The 21,484-nt window shown below is 36.0% G+C and overlaps 1 protein-coding gene across 24 annotated transcripts in view; it reads right to left on the bottom strand.

Moving 5' to 3' along the window:
- HDAC9 (histone deacetylase 9) overlaps nucleotides 1–21,484 on the bottom strand; it is a 927,498-nt gene that overhangs the window by 201,329 nt on the left and 704,685 nt on the right. For all 24 annotated transcript variants that reach the window (XM_050783085.1, XM_050783067.1, XM_050783066.1 and 21 more), the window contains one exon: nucleotides 10,238–10,345. In XM_050783085.1, coding sequence (XP_050639042.1) covers nucleotides 10,238–10,345 — 108 coding nt within the window. The remainder of the gene's footprint in view (nucleotides 1–10,237; nucleotides 10,346–21,484) is intronic.

Below are 21,484 nucleotides of genomic sequence, written 5' to 3'. Positions count from 1 at the left end.
AACATTTAAAAAATAGTAAGAACACTAGTCAATAAAGCGGATCTCATAAACTTCCAAGAACATGATACAGACCAAATTTTATGAATATCTTACATTCAAACTGAGTCAATAACGAAAATTGTGACTAAAACCAATCACACTTTTGGAAATTTAAAAATACACTTTTAATACACTAATGGCTCAAAAAAGGAGATAATGAAAATAAGACATTTTAAAAACCACACTCTTGAGAACTCTTTATAGAAAACAGTATGTAATTCAAATAATACTTAAAGAAAAATTTATAGTTCTAATAAATAGAAAAGACTACAGGTTGGAAAATAATGAGCTAAATAATTTAATAAATTAGTAAAATAAATATATGACCCCCTCCCAAATAAAACAAATAATAAAAATAGAAGAAATTCATAAAATATATGACATCTACAAAGGCCAAAGTTTGCTCTACAGGAATTAGAAAATTTTCAAACTTCTGTCAGAATTGATCAAGAAAAAGAGGAAAAATAAACAGTATGATAATGAAAAGGATATATTGCTAAAGCTCCTGCAAACATTAAAGTGTTAAAAGAGGATATAATGAACAGATTCATATGAGTAATTTTGAAAATTTAGCTCTAATATGTAAATGTCAAGAAAAAACACATTGCCCCTAAATTGACTCAAAAAGAAATACAAATTCCAAATAGTTTCATAATAATGAAATAATTTGAATCAGTAGTTACAAATCTTTCTAAATAACAAGGCTCTATGACTTTAGAGGAAAGTTTTACCAAACATTGGAGAAACAAATTTCCCAATTTTACCAAACTCTTACTCTAAAGTAGAGAAATATAGAGACAGTCTCAAACTCACTTTATGAAGCCCTGATGCTCTAGATTAATGGGTCTTTATAAGAATTAAAGACCAATTTCAGTAATGAACATATATGCAAAAATTCCAAACAAAATATTACTAGCAAACTAAATGTGGAAATGTATAACAATGATAATAAATCATAATCAAGGTAGATTTATCTCAATAATACAAAATTTTTAATATTTAATTAACTCATCACATTAATAATTAAATACAATTCATTTGATAATACCAATAGCCACATATAAAACATTTCATACAATGCAAAATCCTTTCACAGGAGAAAGAAAATTCTTAGAAAAGTAGCAATGAAAGGTAATTTCTTCCACAAAATGTAAAATATTTACAATAGCCTGTAGTAAAAATAATATTTAACGTGAAACAGATAATCTAGAAAGACACAAGAATACTCACCATGATCAATTATCTTCAGTATTATACCAGATATTTTAGCACATGTAATAAGGAAATACAAAATTTAAAATGGTATAATTATAGGAAAAAAAGAAATAAAGCTATCATTATCTGCAGATTATATTAGAAAGAAATCCCAAATGACTTATAGATAAATTACTACTAGTTTTGCAATAATACTGATGTACACTTAGCAAAAAATAAACAGCCTCTTTGTACATCAGTTCAGAGAAAGTAATTCTAATAAGATGCCACTAAAATTCTTTTCAAAAGCATGAATTACCTACATATATATATTTTTTCTCTTAGGAGAAATAATAATAATTATTATTATTTTGAAACAAGGCCTCACTGTGTCTTCCAGGCTGGAATGAGATGGCACAATCTTGGCTCACTGCAGCTTTGACTTCCCGGGCTCAAGCAGTCCTTCCATCTCAGCATCCTGAGTAGCTGGGACAACAGGTACATGCCACCCCACCTGGCTAATTTTTGTATCTTTTGTAGAGACAGCGTTTTGCCATATTGCCCAGGCAGGTCTCAAACTCCTGAGCTCAAGTAATCCACCCATTTCAGCCTCCTTAAGTGCTGGGATTATAGGCACACACCACCATGCCTTGCCCAAGAAGAAATTATAAAACTTGATTAAGAAACTTCAAAGAAAGTATAAATAAATGTAAACATATGCTCAGAAACAAATAGACTCAATCATCTAAAAATGTTAATTCTTGTCAAACTCATCTGTAGACTCAATGCAAAAAAACTGTCACGGAATGTTTCATGCAAAATGACAAGGTAAGTTTAAACTATACATTTAAGAACAAAGAAAATGTCAAGAGCTAGTGAGGAAGAATAAGAAAGTGGAAAAATTTATCCTATCAGATAGTCAAGACCTCTTATAAAGTTGAAGTAATGAGTAGTATGTGGTACTGATTCTGAGATAGATGAATGGACTAATGAGGTAAAACAGAGATTGCAGAAACAGGCCCAACTTCATAGGGACACTGGGTATGTGACAACATACCATTACAGATCAGTGGACAAATGATGGTGCTTTAATAAAATGGTGCTGAGAAAATTGATTATCCATATTAAGAAGAATAAAAAAGGTGCAGGATGCAGAAGATAACTTGTATCCATACCTCATAGAATATATAAAAGTGTAATGATTCAAAGACTTAATTGTAAAAATTATACCTTGGAAAAGAAGAAGACTTGAGAATATTTTTTAACTTCATGGTTAGAAAGTGGACATGAAGTCTCAAAACAGAATAGTCATGAAAGAAAATTAAGGAATTGTTCTCTTGGAATAAATAATTTTAAAAAATGAAAACATAAGCCACAACCTGAAAGAAAATATTTTCTACACCTAAACATGACAGAGTATCCAGAACATATTTTAAAATTTCAAAAAATAATTAAGAAATGAACAATTCAATATAAAATTAGGCAATGATATAAATGCATTTTATATTAGAGGACACCTGAATGAAAAAGAATGCTAAATTTCATCAACATCCTGGAAAATACAAATGAACACCATTTATAAATGGCATTTTACACCCAGAAAATTGGAAAACATTGAAAAATTTGAAAATGCCAAATATAGACAAGAATTGAGTGTTTCAAACTCATATGCTGCTGGTGGGGGTTGAAATTGATACAATAACTTCAGTATTTGTTCTCTATATGTTGTCTTTTTTGTTCCTCTATTTATCTATCACTGTCTTCTTTAGAGTTGGATATTCTATAGTGTACTATTTAAATTTATTTGTCATTTATTTTCATATATTTTTGAGGGCTTTTTAACTAGTTTCTCTGTGGATTGCAATTAACGCCTTAACTTTCAACAAGCTAGGTTAGATGCCATTCTAATTTCAAAAGTATCCAAAAACTCTGTATTTTTGTTATATAGCTCCATTTCCAATGCCCTCCTTTGTGCTGTTATTGCCATACAAATTACATCTTTATACTCTGTGGGCATATTAATACAGATTTATAAATAAGTATGGCTTGTGAGTTTGCCTTTTAAAGCAGAGGAGTTACAAATAAAAAACACATTTATATCATGATTTGAATTTACCTATGTACTTACTTTCACTGTTGTATTTTATCTCTTTATGTGAATTCAAGTTACTGTCTTATATCTTTTAATTTCAACCTAGGGACTCCTTTTGGCGTTTCTTATAAGGAAATGAATTTTCTGGAATTCATTGCTACGCTTGCCAGTAATCAATTGTCTTGGTTTTTGCATGTTTGGAAATGTATTAAATTCACCATAATTTTTGAAGGACAGATTTGCTGGACATAGAATACTTGATTGACAGTCTTTTCTTTCAGCACTTTGATGATGTCATCCCATTGCCTTCTGGCCTACGTGGTTTATGATGAGACATAAGTTGTTGATCTTATTGAGGATTTTTGGAGGTGATAAGTTGCTTCTCTTTTGCTGTTTTGAAGATTTTCTATTCATCATTGGATTTCAATGGTTTCATTATGGTGTGTCTAGGTATGGATCTCTGAGTTTATCCTAGTTGGAGCACACTGAGCTTCATGAATATGTAGATTAATGTTTTTATTGAATTTTGGAAAATTTCAGCTGTAATTTCTTTAAAAATTCTTTCTTCCCCTTTCTCTTTTCTTCTCTGAAACTTGTATGCATATGTTGGTACATTTGATCATGTCCTACAGGCCTTTGAAACTCTGTTCATTTTCTTCATTCTCATTTCTTCCTAGTCTTCAGACTAGATATCTTCAGGTTTGCTGACATATTCATCGGCCTGCTCACATTTCTATCTACTAAGCCCCTCTAGTAAATTTTTCATTTAAGTTATTGTATTTTTCAAATCCAGAATTTTCTTTGGTTCTTTTATTTTAACAATGTCTGTGTCTTTATTAGTATTCTGTTTATAGAGTCATACATCCTCATACAATCTTTAGACATGGTTTAACTTACTTCTTTAAATTATTAAAAATATCTAGCTTAAAGTTTTGGTCTAGTAAGTCTGACAACTGACCTTACTCAGGGACAGTTATTATTGACTGATTTGTTTTTCCTCTGCTTGGGGCATACTTTCTTGTTTCTTTGCTTGTCTCAAACATTTTTATGGAAAAGTGGACATTGTAAACAAAACGGTATGGCAAAACTAGAAATCATATTCTCACCTCTTTCCAGGATTTGTTTTCGTTCCTTTTTGTTATTGTCATTTTCTTAGTGAATTTTCTGAAATAGTTGTGTAAGATCCAGGTTCTATGTTTTATATGCCACTGAATAATTTGCATTGTTAGCTTACTGGTCAGTAAATGATTGGATAAATATATATTTTTTAATGCTTAAAACCAGTAGTCCCCCAGCCTTTGCCAAGGGGCTGTGTGTGTGTGCGTGTGTGTGTGTGTGTGTGTGTGTGTTAGCACACATTTTAAATATTTAGCCAGGCAGCTGACAACTCTACCTGGACCTTCACTTCTTGTTTGAACAGAGCCTCAAAGTCAGCTTTAGATAAGAGCTTAGGGCCTTTTCAGGTCTGTCCTGAGTCGGAACGCAAACCTGAGTATGCACATAGCCCTATCATACATGTGGTTTTCTAGATTCTTAGGAATCTGATGTGGCTTTTCATAGTCCTTATGCACATTTTATTTCTCAGTTTTTTCTTTGATGCTTTTGGCTAATCTATTGTTTGCCCCATTGTTATCCACCACCTCAAGCAGCCATAAAGTTAAGTGATCACCATTAATTTTTCACAACAAATACTTCTAAGAAAAAGGCTTTTCACACTGTATGAAAACCTCATGAGGGCAAATACAGCCTTGCAAGTAAGTTATGCAGGGAAGCACTGGACAGGTTAAATAATAATAATTCTCTAGGATTGAGGCTTTGAAGGAGCTCCAGTTCCATTATCCACTCCCCTATCTCCCCATCAGAGGTTGCCAAGTTACTAGTTTATGCTAAGAATGCAGGCTATTATTTGGTAAGGCTACCATGGACCTAAAAAGGGGAAGATGGAAATATGATGAGTTAAAACACCACAAATCTCTCTGTTCTCACCAAGATTTGGCTGGTTTTTTTTTTTTTTTTTTTTAAACATGCTTCCTGAGTTGTTGGAAGACTGGTTAATTTTCAGAGTTTCTAAACATTTCATCCTGACACATTTTACCTGTTTTATCTTTGTTTTACGGAGAAAAGAATTTTTGAACACTTAGACTGACATTTTTCTGATGTCATTGTGGTAAAATGACTTTGTAATTCCACTTGGCATTACCTACTGAAATTTATTGCGAGAGTAGCCTAGGAGCTGACTGTTTTACTCTTTGTAATACTGTAGTGAAAGAGCAGCCATGTTCAAGGGTGTTCATATAGCATTATTCAAAAGAGCAAAAACCTGGGAACAACTACAATGTCCTGCAGAAGAATAAATAAATAAATTATGATGCAAAGGGAATATTTTATAGCAATGAAAATGAATTAATCATATATATATCTCCATATGGGTAAATCCTCATAATATACTTTTTTGGGGAAACATGCTGAAGAAGATTATATTCAATAAGGTTCCATTTTTATGAAGTAAAAAACATGTTTAAAGCTATTACCAAGACAAAAGGAAATTTTTTTTTTTTTTTTACAGGGTCTTACTCTGTCGCCTAGGCTGGAGTGCAGCGGTGCAATCTCGGCTCACTGTAACCTCTGCCTCCTGGATTCGAGCAATTCTCACGTCTCAGCCTCCCACGTAGCTGGGATTACAGGCACCTGCCACCACACCTGTCTAAATATTTGTATTTTTAGTGGGCACGGGTTTTTGCCATGTTGGCCAGGCTGCTCTTGAACTCCAGACCTCAAGTGATCTACCTGCTTCGGCCTCCCAAAGTGCTGGGATTACAGGCATGAACCACTGTGCTGGGCCATAATTTTAAAAAATATAATAGATTAATGACTATCTGGTTTTAAAATATAGGAATGAGATAAGCACTGAGAGAATTTTAATATTGTGAACAAAGTTCAATTCTTAAATTAGATGAGGAGTTCGTGGGTATTTATTTTATTCTAATGTTTTGTTAGGTAAGAATGTAACTTTTTGTCTTTTTGTATGTCTCAAATGTTTTATAATAACAAAAAAGATAAAATGTTGCCTACTTAAAATAGTTTTAGCCCCTTTTTAAAATGTGTATTTGTGCTGTCTGTAAAAGAATGTCCTGATACAGTGACTGAAAGAAAACAGAGGATTATTAGATTTACATATTTTATTATTTATTAATCTATCTACAGGATCTTGAAAGGTTACTTAATGTCTTTGAGCCAGTATCCTATACTTACTTCAAGGGTACATTGTGAGAATAATAGTAAATTACATGTAAACTGGCTGCCTATAGAAGGCACTCAGTGAGTAGCAGTTATTATTAGCAACGTGACATCATAATATACACTCAAACTCATATTCATACAGTATACACTCAAATTCCAGCATCACTCAGATAATCAGGTGTTTAGGATATTTTTGTTTTTGTTTGTTTTGATAAATATGTCCAGAAGCTAAAAGCAATTTTGACTATTTTTATGAAGACATGGTAGCATTGTCAAAAGAACATCAAAGTGAATCTTTATATTAAATTTTGGTAAGTATCAATCCTTTTCTATTTATGATTAAAAAATGTTCACCTTTTAGAGTTATTTCTATGTCTTTGACATACTTTCTAAAATGTCCTGTAAAACAATAAAACCATTTTGAGATAATTATTCTTCTAATTATGATTTCCAATATACCAAACATTACAACAATTTCAGAATATTTTTGTTCCTTTGTAATAGAATCTGAGAAATAGCCAATTTGAGTATCTGTAAATTTGAGGAATTCCTTCTTATGTATTTTAAAAAATGTATTGTTTAAAAACTTGGAAAGCCTGAAAGTCCCCATGATTTTCACGGAACTCCACTGAGTATGTCTATGCTGTGCCAAAAAATATACCAATTTGCTGATACAGTTTGCTGCCCATGTTCTATTTAAGCATTAACATGAAACCCACCCCCTGTGCCTGGTTCATTCTTCTAATTCCTTCAGCTCATCAATATCCCCCAGGGGAAGAAAGGAAAGTACCTATCAAAAGTTTGGAGGTTAGCCATGGTCAAGTTCAGCATCAAACAAAATTTCCAAGTCATACAATTTTTTCTTAGGCATTTTCTTTTTTTGTGCACATTTCTTATCTTTTAGGTCCTCATCTTCTTTGAAATCAGAGACCTCCTCTAACTAGCTCTCATCTCTCATTTCCACACTATATCCAGGCCCATCGTATTTGAAATAAAGCTCTTAATTTTATTCTACTTTCCAAGAAAAAATAGTGCAATCTCATACAATGTGGTATTGTAACATGCCAATGTTATTTAATTAAATGTTGATTTACTGGGAGAATGGGATAAAATATGTGAGAAGTGAATGTAGATGCAGAAAAATGAATAACAAAATGCTCAAGTCTTTTCACATTTCTTATTACTTACCAGTGTCCTTGAATAAGCGTCCCTATTTTCTTCCAGGTTCTGAATGAATTGAATCCACACACCATGAGTAATAATACTCCTAGCCTGCAGGTATATCAGCCCCATCATATTGGGGTCTGGGACAAGTAGGCACTGGGTAGTTTTTGTGGTTGTTGAATAGGGATCCATAAACATGGCTCTCTACCTCCGTTACACATGTTCTTTACTATGGCTCCAAATCATTTGTGAGTTCTACTTTTCCTCCATGGCATCTCTGTAGGCCTACCCGAATTATTAGCAACCCAGGGCTTCAGTCTCTTGACCTGTCAGCATAGTACCAGTGCCTCTGTTATGATTCCGCCTATCTTGGACTTTTACTTTGGACTTGGCAATCAGAAAGAATTAACCCAGCTGCACAATCTGGAATGTTCATCAAAGCAAATTGAAATTTCAGAATATCTACTGTTTGGGATGCCATAGTATGTATAATTGAGATTCATATCCACTTTTCATTTGCAAATAGCTCAAAATGCCAGTGCTATGGATGACCTTCAGTGTTATCAATTCCACCTAGATGACTGTGCAGAACAAGAAATTGAGCCCCAGAAAAGTTACAGATTTGCCACAAATGACACACTATTTAAGTGGCGGAACCTGGACTAAGATTTCTTGATTCTTAGGCTGGCTCCTCTTTTTTTTTTTTTTTTTTTAATTGTTTTCTTTTCTTTTTAAACCATGCTTGTTGATTCCTTAACCAGAGGAAGAGAAGACATTTGTACAAATCCTTGTTCTTAATATAAACACCTGATGTTACTACAGCTGGTGGTCAGCATGCCCATACTATGTGTTGTTGACACATTGTTTGTAACTGGCTATTTTAAATGGATAACTTCTAAACATGGAATAATGTTTTTATTCAACTATCTTCATGCATATATTTGGCCATTCTGCACACAGTGAAGCTAATAATGATGCTTCTGATGACTGAAACATGCGGGTATTCTACTTGAGAAGGTTTCTGAATTATTGCTTAAACTTACACAAACTTAAAACAATTAGAAATTGTGAATGCTAACATAATTATCTTTGTTATCAAAGAGCTGTGCCAGCATAATCTTTAAAGTTATAATATTGTGGCCTGGCTGATTTCTGCTATTTGGATTCTTTTTAAGATGTTTAAATTTTCTTTTAAAGTGTCAATTTATTGCAGTAGTGCAAATACAACACAAGCACTCAGATAGGAAGAATTTTTCTTCTAGTTCTACTGGGAGACAGCCAAAACCTCTCCACAGGCTGATTCCTTTCCTCTTTTTATTTGCTCATTTTCAAAGGTAAAGACTGAAGAGTAAGCACCACATTAATGACCCCATATATCCCCTGAGATGAGCAATGTCCTGATACTACTTATGTCAAATATATACAGGCACATCTACTTTTTAAATAGAGCCCACCCTATCAAAATTATATTTCCAAAGGCTCTGACTCTTTAAAGAGTTAGAGCAAAGACTTCTTGGACAAACGCTACCTTGTGAAGTGCACATTCCTACTCTACATTTTTAATCGCAACTAGAAGAGTCTCATGTAATGGAATAAAACTTCATTAGACATAAAGAAAAGTAATCCTAATTACATTTTATCTTGGATTAACAAAAGTCACAGTGCATATGTTTTTGGTCGTAATATATTTCCCTAAGCCCCACAATAGCTAAAAATACTGAATCAATCACCACCCAGATTGCGTCATGAAGTGTGTGAACTAGTGCATTAAAAGACCATGTTAGCACCAACAAAGTTTATTGGGGTAACTGTATTCAAGACGCACATGGCATACCTTTAAATAGTACTGTTAAAATACCAAATAAAATGTCAACGTCTGTCAGGTCTCTGGCTTTTATAAATTGTTTAGACTGGGAAACGCTGGGGTTTTGACATTGTTCTTTTCATATGATGTAGAAAAGAAGAGACCATAAAAAGAAAAGAACAATAAAGCATAGCTCATTTTTTAAGTTCTTTCATGGAAAAACACACTCTGGATCATTACCCTTCTAATCAACAATTTCCTTCTTCCTCCCAATCCTTCCCGTCTGGTATTTACCTTTCTCTGCCTCCCTCTCTCTGGGTGGTATTCTGAGCTTATACACACTACTCAGTAATCATATTTTTTAAATCACTTCAAAAGAGAATCCCAGGATGGCATGACAGATATGTATATACGAAGGGTATTTTTAACCTGAACCATAGCTTTACTTATGATCTCTATGCTCTTAAATGCACACCGGTGGGCCCTGACTGCAGCGTTCTCAGAAAGAAGGAGGCCCTGTGAGCAGGATGAGCTACTCCCTGCCTGCAGACGAGTTATTATCACACCTTGCTGGACATCTCTGCCCTCTTCCTTCTGCCCTTCCTTTTATTACCACACCACACTCCCCACAATTCCCATACAACAACATCTCTGTTTCAGCTTCTCCTCTGGATTTCCCACACTTAATGCAACCCAGACCTCACCTTCAGCTCTCCTGAGGCCACTTTGGAAGCCAGCTCGATGACACAGCCAACAGCCATGCGTGCAGCACCGGACGAGTGCAGCTCATTCCAAATGGTGTCACTGTCCACCTGAGCAAACAGTCAGCAGAGTCCGAAGACAGAAGAAGAAAGCGAAAGAGAAGGAAGAGATGAAAGGGGGAAAGAGGGGAAGAGGTCGTGGGGGAAGAGGGACAGAGAGAGAAAGCAAATCTGTGAGGAAGGGCTGGCAGGGTAACAGCGTATGTACAATAACATTTGTCTTCCGTCTTGGCCAGCTGAAAAGGCCTTCTGGACATGGCTTTGCTTATACTTTTTCTCTACACTGACTTCTCCAATGGAAACACATTCCTGCCATGCCTCACTGCCATTCCCTGTTTAGATTTCTCATTACAAACAGCATTACATAGGCCGGATCTGGCTTAGTTACAGGCCTGCTAGAAACCAGGCCCCAGCAGTAGATAGAGTAAAAACGAAGAGCACTTAGTTATACATAAAAATCGAATTTGCAAGTGCTAGAGGGGGAAAATTCAAATGCCCTTCTGACTGCAGGTTTACAGGGAGCCAAAGACAATTATTAGGCAGGTAGCAGCAGCAGTCAGGGAGTAGAAAGTAGCAACCACAAGTCAGGTTCTCCAACTAAATGGAAGGAGTGTGTGGTCCTCACACTTAAAACATTAATAGAAAATTGCAAGGAAAAATTTGATGTTCAAAGTATAAGCTTAAGATTTCTAACTTTCAGTACAATTCGTCAGCTTGTTTCAGTTCAAACTGGTATTGTTAAAATTGGATAGGCTAGTAAAATACATGGCTGCTTATCTACTAGAGAACATTATTATCAAAACAAAGCATGTACCAATATTCTGGATTTCCCTTTATAAAATGCTGTTTACCCTTTTTCATGCATGCAATGAAAACACGTAATAATGTATACATGAAAAGAACAACAATAGTGGTTTATAATGATCATATATGTGATATTTTTTAATGTATAAAATACTTCATAACATAAAAAAAAATAGTATCTGATGGGAGAAGTCTCTAATTTTAGGACCATAAATTACTTGAAACACCAGGAAATAGAATACAAAGTTTGTGATGTAAATAGCAAGACTTCCCAAATGGATCAAAGGGGAGAAATTCTGCATAAAACAAAGCTTTTTTTTTTTTAATAATAGAGAATTAAATGCAAGAGGCCTAATCACATGGAACAAATACGATAAATAATAACAACACATATTCACAGTGTACTAAGCAGTTTTCTAAGAATTTTCACGTGCCTTTTTCTCATGAGGTTCTTACAGACTTAAATACTATCAAGAACAATGAATACATAAAAAAAAATGAGAACAGTAAATAAGTGCATACATAAAAAAGAAAATTAAGATCCTATAAATAGCAGTATAGTAGTGAAGTTTCTGGAATCAAACTGGTGGGGTAAAATCATGGCTTCATCATTAAAACCTGAGTGATGTTGGGGAATTAATTAATTAATGGATCTTTGCCTTGGTTCCTTTATCTGTGAAAATACCAACTTTTAAAAGTACCATCTGCATACGATTGTAGTGAGGATTAAATGAGTAAGTGGTAAGCAAAAGCTAGCTACCACCATTTCAGCTACTGTTATACCTGTTTCGTAAAGCCTGGCACATAGTAGAGGCCTACGTGTTGACTGAATGGGTACACTGTGGCTTAGAGAGGCTACTCTGAAGAGCACAGGACCCTCACACAGAACTCTGACCCTGTCAGCACATGCCTTTCTATCACCCTCCTGAAGAAACCCATGCTTTCTAGGAGGCAGCATCCCCTATCATAGTCAATACCATCATGGTCTACACTATCAGCTAAAGAGTGAAGGAATCATTCAAATGGACACTGAGACCTAATCATTTGCCCTCTAAATTGAAAGTTTTATTATTTTACTGAACCAATATAAATAAGTAGTTGTTTAAGCTTTGTGTAGATATATTCTTAAGGAAGATGACTGCACAAATTGAAAAATAAAAATCATTATTTACCATGTATTATATAGGTTTTAGTCAGCTTTCCCACCATTACAGAACTACTAGTACCAGAGAAAAGCCTGCATTAATCAGAATTTAAATTACTGGGAAGCAAGCAAAAAAATAAAATAAATACATTCCAAAAGACTTATTCAGTGATTCAAGAACCATGTAAAATTCCTAACCCCTTTTTACTCAACTTTGGAGTACATCATAAGCTTTGTTTCTTTCTTCATTTCTTAAAGCAGTAGAAAATTTCCTTCCAAAAAATTATAAATACTGAACTTGATTAGAAAAACCTTCCAGCAGCAGAGAGCACTGTCTCTTTGACCATACTAAAGGGCATTAGGTAGCCACAAATACCTTTGATATCCATATGCCTGTCCATACCTTTCTATCTGCCTAAGATGTTTGTGACTTTAATTTTGGTGTCCAAACTTCTACTAATAATGGTCATTTCGTTTTAATTCAGTTAACATTCGTTGAGTACCTACTGTGAGTTGCAGGCGGGGGTTACTTTTATAATAAAGCTACGTTTACTGATCATAAAGTATGTTGAGCACATAGGTGGATGATGGATATTTTGACTCATAACCAATGTTTAGGCTTATCCCTAAAGAAGCTCTCTTTAGGAATCTATGGGATTTACCATCCATTAATTTACTTATATTGAAACAAAAACAATATTTATCTCAATACCACTTCAACTGATGTTTTGCTTACATTTAGTTTATAACTAAATGGTAATGGTCAAGTTTTGTGGTTATAATATGTTCATAAATGGGTAATTGTACTTAATTCTGAATTTACAAACAGGTTTGTTTTTGTCGGTTCAGGCTGCCATAACAAAATACCATGGGCTGGGTAGCTTAAACAAAAGAAATTTTGTTTCTCACAATTCAGGAGGCTTTGAAGTTCAAGATCAAGGTGCCAACCCATTTGGTGACTGGTGAGGACTCTCTCTTGGCTTGCAGATGGCCACATTTCTGCTACATCCTCACATGGCCTTTCCTTGTACTAAAGTTCCCTCCATTTAAGGATATCAATCCTATTGGATTAGCACACACCACCCTTATGACCTAATTTAATCAATTTAATCTTAATTACTTTCTAAAGTTAGTCAAATATAATTAGATTAGTGATTTGAGCTTCAGTACATAAATGTTGAGGGCACACTCTTCAGCTCATAGTAAGATTAAATCACAAAAGCTTGTTCATAAGTCAAATTACAAGCATACTTTCTTAAGGCATGATGTTCCAAATGGGGTTCAGGGCCAAATTAGCTGCCAAAAGCTAACCACAGTATTTTCCATGTTACAGTTTCATTAAAACTTCAGTGATAAAACAGGATGCATAACTTACGAATTCTGCTATAATCTGTGTCACTAGAAGAACGTCCATATCCACTTTCCAACATTCCCAATGGCAAAAAGTATTTTTCCTCCCTCTACATCCCTCTCATTGGTTGGCAATCTCTCCAACCAATTTCCCTATATTAGTGATAGCATCAGGAGGGCCACTTCCTTAAGAGAGCTCTGATTTTAACTGCTGAAGAACATCTTGACAGTAGGAAAAAACTCTGGGTAAGAGAAGACAGTTGAATTCATAGACTGATAGTGGTTCCTGGCATAGAATAAGATATTTTGGAGCTGGGGGGGAAGAAAAAAGGGAAAGAAGGATTTGCTTGGAATGGATACAGATATGCAGGATTAAGGGGCTGAAATGGCAATGCAATAATGATGAAAGTAGAGACCAGAAGGGTTTGGAACTATAAGAAGACAGGTACCCTCACATTTGGAAGTTGAAGGACAGTAGCATAGAGTTGGCTCTGGAAATGGAAAAATAATGCAAGACATAATAGATGAGGCTGGAAAAGAAAGGAATGACAGTGGAGCAGGGACCCACCCTGAGCACAGTGGCCCACTACTAAGGGCTTGCTAAAGTTGAGAAGACATGCAAGGCACTTGGACACAGGAAGGGGAGCATCACACACTGGGTCCTATTTTGGGGAGGGAGGGGGGAGGGATAGCATTAGGAGATATACCTAATGTAAATGATGAGTTAATGGGTGCAGCACACCAACATGGCACATGTATACATATGTAACAAACTTGCACGTTGTGCACATGTACCCTAGAACTTAAATTATAATAAAAAAAATAGAACTACTATATTCTGAAAAAATATGCTTTGCCATTTTTCTTTCCATGCACATAAATTCCCCTTTGTCTCTCCAACAACTTATACTTTTTCCCAGTGAGAGAGAGATAGGGAGAAAGAGAGAGAGAGAGACTTTCTGTGTGTGTGTGTGCGTGTGTGTGTGTGTGTGCACGCATTAAGGAGTAATAGTACATGAGCTGAAAGGGAGATTACGATGGATATAGAAGAAAGGTAAAGAAAATGATGATCAAAATAGAATTTTGCTTCAATATACATAAAAATACAGATTTTGTGGTGAGGATGATATTTTCCCAAATTCCTTTTCACATCAAGAACTGAACCTGGCTGTCTTGGATCATGGTTCTGTGTTAGTGACAGTATCAAAAGAATATGATTATTTCTTCTCTGAATGATTCCGAGTAGAGACCCCTTCTACCTGTGACAACCAGGCATGCTTGTTGATTAGGGAAGATATAGAATGCATTGAGTGGAAGGAAAATCCCAAATCCACGTCTTCTGGTCCTGAGAGAATGGAGAAAGCTGGACTCAAGAGGTGCGGCAGAAACAAGGAACACAGAAAGCAACATGTGAGCAAACGAGAGAAAAATGTTTCAGGTAAGTCGACAAAATAGTCAGTGAGCCTTCACTTTGGTTGATATTTGGGTCTTTTTTTTTTTTTTTTTTTTCCAGACAGAGTCTCGCTCTGTCATCCAGGCTGGAGTGCAGTAGCTCGATCTTGGCTCACTGCAACCTCTGCTTCCTGAGTTCAAGCCATTCTTCCACTTCAGCCTCCCAAGTAGACGGGATTTCAGGCACCCGCCACCACACCAAACTAATTTTTGTATTTTTAGTAGATATGGGGTTTCACCATGTTGGCCAGGCTAGTCTTGAACTCCTGACCTCAGGTGATCCGTCCGCCTCAGCCTCCCAAAGTGCTGGGATTACAGGTGTGAACCGCCATGTTCAGTCAATATTTGGGACTTTTTGAAGTTATTTCTACACTAAACTGTGGGCACCATACAATAAAGTCTGCAGAGTGGTGTGAAAAACTAACGGAATATTAGACTACAGCATTCCTGAGATGCTCTCGCTTCCTGTGTAGTGCAGCTGGAAGCCTCAAGTTCTCACCATCCTCCAAGGGGTACGACGTGGGACAGCCCGTGAAATGGTTTAACTATGGGTAGGGCCAAATGGAGTCCACAGAGGGGTTCAGGGGAACCCCAGTACCAATGTGAGCCAAAAGGGGGCTACTGGAGCCCAGGAGCCCTGCCAAGCTCCAGCTGGCAGAGAAATCAGTAATCAGAGTTAATCTGCTGCCGACCTCAGCTTCAAATTCTGGGAGATCAGGAATAGTCGGTGCAGAGAGGTTGCCATGGAACCCTGAGTGTTCAGAGGACAGCATGAGGATCCAGGTACCCCTTCAGGTCTCCGTCCCTCCCTCAGGTGCCCAAATACCATCTTCAAAGAGGAATCTGAGAGGCTAAGCAATTACCTAAAGATATTAAGTCCAATAATAAGGTGATCTTGAACAGACAGTATTTCTAAACTGAAAGGAAGTTATCAAACTAGAAGAGGCTGATATATTATCAATTGTGGAGAGAATCACTATAATTGGGGAAAAAAATAACATATTTATCACACAATTGAGGGAGCATGGGAAATATTGTGTCCCATTTATTTCCAAGGTCAGGAATTTATTTTGCCACATGGCAGGGGGCAAAATCTAGCCAGGATTCTGGGCAGAAGTCTCTAAGGATATGCTGTACACATGGGCTAGTGAGGTTTAAATTGTATTTTACAGTATGGCAATACCTAAAGATTCCTACCTTCAGATTCCTCTGGAATCTGTACGAAGCCTTGCTTTATGTGCCATTCTAAAAAACGGTATGCTTTTAACTTTCAAATGTTTCAATGATGTAACTAATGTACAAAGCATGAAGGGAGCTTTAGTAGTCTGCTGAGAAATAGGTCCACAGAGGCCTTGTTTTATTGCCAGAATTAAAATCTATCAGTCTTGAAATAGGCGTCCCAAAGTTCGACTCACTTTATAAATATGTAGGAGGGTCTGGACCTAACATACATCCAAAACTGGGGTTGAGAAGTGTAAGTGAAGCTATTCCACAAAATGTCTTTCTGTGTGAAGAAACAAACACACTCGGTGAGATAGGGCAGAATCCCGCTTTGGGGTGAGAGTCACAGGAGCTTGGCCCGTAAGAAAGATTTAGTTATCAGAGGAGGAGGCACAATCTGAAGTAGCACAGAGTCTGTTACTGAGATTCTCTCCCAACCCACACTCCCAGAGTCCTGTATGTTTAATAGGGTAGAAAGGGGTTGAGAGACACAGAAGATTGTTAGTAATAAAATAGGCAAAACATTTTAAACCCTCTAAAAATATGAGAATTAAGTAGAACATTTTTGTATCAATTTTAAAGATTATGATCTTAAAAGAGGGAAGGAAGCACATTTTCTGTTTCTCTATAAACCTCAGAGAATCCTGAGCACTTGGCAATGTGAAGACCCCAGAATATCGGTAATGTGCATCAGCAGGGGCCAGCAGAACTCACTGGTAACAAAGAAAGAAAAGAGAAGGAGGGAGGGAGGGAAGGAAGGAAGGGAGGGAGGGAGGGAATAAAAGTAAGAAATTAAAAAAAGGAAGGAAAGAAAGAAAGCCAGACTCAAGAGGTGTGATAGAAACAGAGGACACAGAAAGTGATATGTGAGTAAAAAGAAAACGAAGGAGGGAGGAAGGGAGGAAAGAAGGAGGGAAGGAAGAAAAGGAAGGAAGGAAGCAAGAAAGCAACCAAGAAAGAAAACCATACCCAAGAGGGGTGACAGAAACAGGGGACACAGAAAGTGTATGTGAGCAAAAAGTACATGAGAGAGAGGAAGGAAGGAAGGAAGGGAGGAAGGAAGGGAGGGAGGGAGGGAGGGAGGGAGGGAGGAAGGAAGGAAGGGAGGGAGGGAGGGAGGGAGGGAGGGAGGGAGGGAAGGAAGGAAGGAAGGAAGGAAGGAAGGAAGGAAGGAAGGAAGGAAGGAAGGAAGGAAGGAAGGGGCGATGGGAAAAACATCATGCATTCAGAAGCATATGGTACTATTCACATTAGGCATTACCTAGGCTCCTAAAATAATTAGGAAGATGCGCTCTCTGTGGAGGCATGGAGGAATTGCAAGAGGTTAAAGAGTTGGGCCGGTAAAGCCCTAGTTATACATCTATTTATGAAAACTTAGCTACTACATAATGCTGTTCACATTTAAAAGAAGAATAACATGTTGCAATCTCTCTTACTAGTGGTGATCCAGAATAAGGGATAAAAAGGATGCGTGCTGAGTTAAACATAACTTAGGAAACATGAACAGCAGAAACATGATCTTATTTACTCAGTCATAGCAGAATGCAATTCAGAAAATATACAGAGAAAGTAATTGAAAACTAAAATTTAACAGTCCACGTTTTCAGTTTTATTGTATATTTCCCTACTCTATAAGGTTATTTTCTTTTTATTTAGAAATAATAATGACAATAACAATAATATTATCATCTAGCAATTATTGAGTATTTACTAAGATCCAGGCACCATGCAAAGCTTTTGCCCATAGTAACTAATACAATTCTTAGTGACCATTGATGTAGATGCTATTATTAAGCAGTTTTATATATGAATTTCAGAGGCAATTCAGCTAGAAATTAGAGAAGGTAGAAAAAGAACTGAGAAAAGTGTGAGCTGTTTACCCACAGTAATTTTTATGCTAGTAAAATCAAAATCCCAAAAGTAAAATAAATAATAAAATGATATTTTGAAAAACAGATTCTAATTGTATATGTATAAAGAGTTTTTAATTAAATAAATTATCTAAGACCTGCAAGAACGTTTTTTTCTTTCAAGGTATTGAAACCCTACCCTGTTAAAAGTGCTAAAATATTTTTTAAAATCAAATGTTTCAAGTGGTACCTGGAATAGTTGAGCTTTTCTTGAGTGTTGTGATTTGTTTGCTATTATGCTAGAGCAGTAATTCTCAGTGAAAGTGATTTTGCATCTAAGAGGTCGTTTGGCGCTTTCTGGAGACATTTTTTGTTGTCATGACTGAGTAAGAGAGATGCGCTACTGGCTTCTAGTGCACAGAAGCCAGGAATGCCACTACGCATCCTATGATGCATGTTTTTTATTTGGTATATAACCAAAAATAACTTTAATCAATGTCTTTTCCCTGAATCTGTCCAAATAATTCTGTCTACTGAACAGAATCAATGCTGTTATATATTTAGTTTTAAACATTATTCTGCCCTTGGTTTCTTAAGTGTCACAAATGTTAGTAACAGAACCAGGAAAAACTCTTCATAGTTCTTCCCATTCCTTTGCTTCATTCTCACCTTACCACTCCTTAATACACCAAAGGAAAGGACTGCAATTTTATTTAATGATTCCAAAAAAAGATAATTATATAATATCATTGGCAAAATAAAGAGTCAAGGAACATCATATAATTTATGAGTCTATACAAAACACACACATACACACACACACACAAGAAATTGCTACCTATTAAAAGCCAAGTTTTTGAGAAACCGTTGTTCATGAGAATGTTGGGTTCATCCTACACACGTGGCAGGATGGGGTACATGGAAAGCCTGCTGCCTTTGAGTGGCCATGATTCATTCTGTTAAGTGAAAAATATGTGGGCACTGATTCTGAGTAACCCACCCTTTTAATTGTTCACTGTCTTTGAAACAGATTCTGAGCAGCTGAGAGATGGGTATAACATTTCAAAACCATTGTTTACACCATTTCTTTATTCCACTGTGAGTTAAGAACATAAATTAAAATGATAAAAATCCATGACCAACTCAGGATTTTGCAAGAATATCAAGATGCTTCCTGAGTGTCTTCTTATCCAGAAGGCTCTGTGCTTCTGCCAACCTCTGGGGCAAGCACCTAGTGGCCTTCAGTTTTCCTTTGTCCTTTTATTGTTCACACGGAGAGCAATAACAGCAACATTCTCTTTTAAAATGCCTTCTTGGATTTGAATCAGGAATAATTTAAATGTTTACTAGGTTGTAAAAAAAAAAAAAAATTCTTGAGCTGGCTTTTGGTGGTGTGTGCCTACAGGCCCAGCTACTCAGAAAGCTGAGGTGGGAGGATCACTTGAGCCCAGAAGTTTGAGGCCAGTCTGGGTAACACAGTGAGACATGAAAGCAAAGAAAGAAAAAAGAAAAGGAAAAAAAAAAAAGGGGGAAAAGAAAAGGGAAAGGAGAGGAGAGGACAGGATTACAGGATTTCCTTGGTGTTAAAGGGATTAATTGTCTTATACATATTGGGATCAAGTAGTATCCATGAGTCCACAAACAGGGACAAAGAACCAAAAAAAAAAAAAAAAAAAAAAAAAAAAAAAATACTTGGAAAGACTCAAATACACAAGGGGTACAGATTAGAGCTAAAGAAGTAGCCATGTGTTCAAATGACTCCAGAAGCCACAATGGCGGCATAGACATAATGTCAGGTAACTGGGGATGAGGGACCGGCTCTCTGGTTGGAGCTACGGTTGACTGGAGTGTTTGTGTCCCAGCTAAAAGGTGGCTATGCAGTTCCAAACAATTTTTTTCTTAAGGAAATGATAGCATGATATTTATTAGTAGCCCTAAATATTGTATACTTAGATGCAATTTTTCTATCTTAAATATTGACAATAATTCATTTAAAAACTCCCAGTCAGGCTAAGAGAAATCTATGTATGTATTGAATATGGCTTCTAACCTGGCAGTGCATAACTTCTGCTACCCAGGGTGATTTATTTTTACACAGAGTTTGAAAATCCTAAAGCGGGAAAGGAAAAAAAACAAAAACAAAAACAAAAAAAAAAACAGTCTCAGCAGAACTAGTTCAGTTGATTCCTTGTGTGGTAACCATCAAAGCTTAATTCAAGGAGGTTTCTCAGGGCAGTGCCCTGGGAGAGTAGAAGTCCTCTAACTCTTACAGAGGTGTGTTACTGAAGGATTCCAGCCTGCGCCTGAGGACAAGGCCAGACATGATCTGTTGAATCTAATAAAAAATAACTGGGGTTTTTATGTTCTATGTCTTTTGTATCTCACTTTTAGTAATTTGCGTTTATTGCATCTTGTAAAAGTATTTCTTCACAACAGATAGGAAATGAAATGTAAGTAAACAAAACCTTGCCCCTTACCAAATAATAATTTGAGAAGCATTAACTTCATAGAGAAATGATTTTCTTTGCAAACTGTTTAAAGAAAGAGTTCTATTTGGATAAAAGGATAGAAAGAAAAGGTGAAGCCAGAAGTGAAATTATAAATGTTTTAGGAATTTTTTTAATAAGTTACACCTATCAAGATAAATTATACCAAGAAAGAATGACTGCCAATAATTTGCCTGAGTTGTACACCAAAATTTGGTACCTATAGACTGGTATAACCTCAGGATTTGGAGAAATTGTTAGGCTTTAAATATACTTTTAAACGGAGATTAAATATACTTTTAAACGGAGATTATTTTGGACAAATCCTCCTCTACTTTATCCCATTCTTTTAGGTGGTAGCATAAGCAAGGACATCATCGACATATAGTGCATTAACACCTTATCTATTTTGTTGCCTTAGAGTTGGAGACCTTGTAAACCAGCAGTTCCACTTGCAAACTATTCAAACATGGGCAAGTTCATTCACTGATCCAAGACCTAAAAAAAATGGAGATAATACTCCTTCCTCATAGGATTATTGTTAGCATTCAATTAGTCAATACATATAAAGTGCTTAACACAGCACAAGACAATGCTGGAAACAGTAAGCTCTCAGACAATGGTAACTAAAAAAAAAAAAAAAAAAAAAAAAAAAAAAATCCCCGCATTTTGTTTCTAACATTACTTTCTATTTAGCAGCACATCAAAGGACAAAAATCATCTGTGATAATGCTGGAAGCCAGGAACTACCTCCAATCAGAAAGCTACATGTTTTCTAGCCACATATGGATCTAGTTCAACTGTAGTTTCCTGAATGAATGTGGGTCTTTGCAGGCTTTTCCAAGCACATCAAGCATAGCTCAATCATTGGAACCTGAAACAA

The sequence above is a fragment of the Macaca thibetana genome, chromosome 3 (assembly GCF_024542745.1).
Source record: "Macaca thibetana thibetana isolate TM-01 chromosome 3, ASM2454274v1, whole genome shotgun sequence".
Taxonomy (NCBI): Eukaryota; Metazoa; Chordata; class Mammalia; order Primates; family Cercopithecidae; genus Macaca; species Macaca thibetana.
This window is presented reverse-complemented; position numbering and strand designations above follow the sequence as displayed.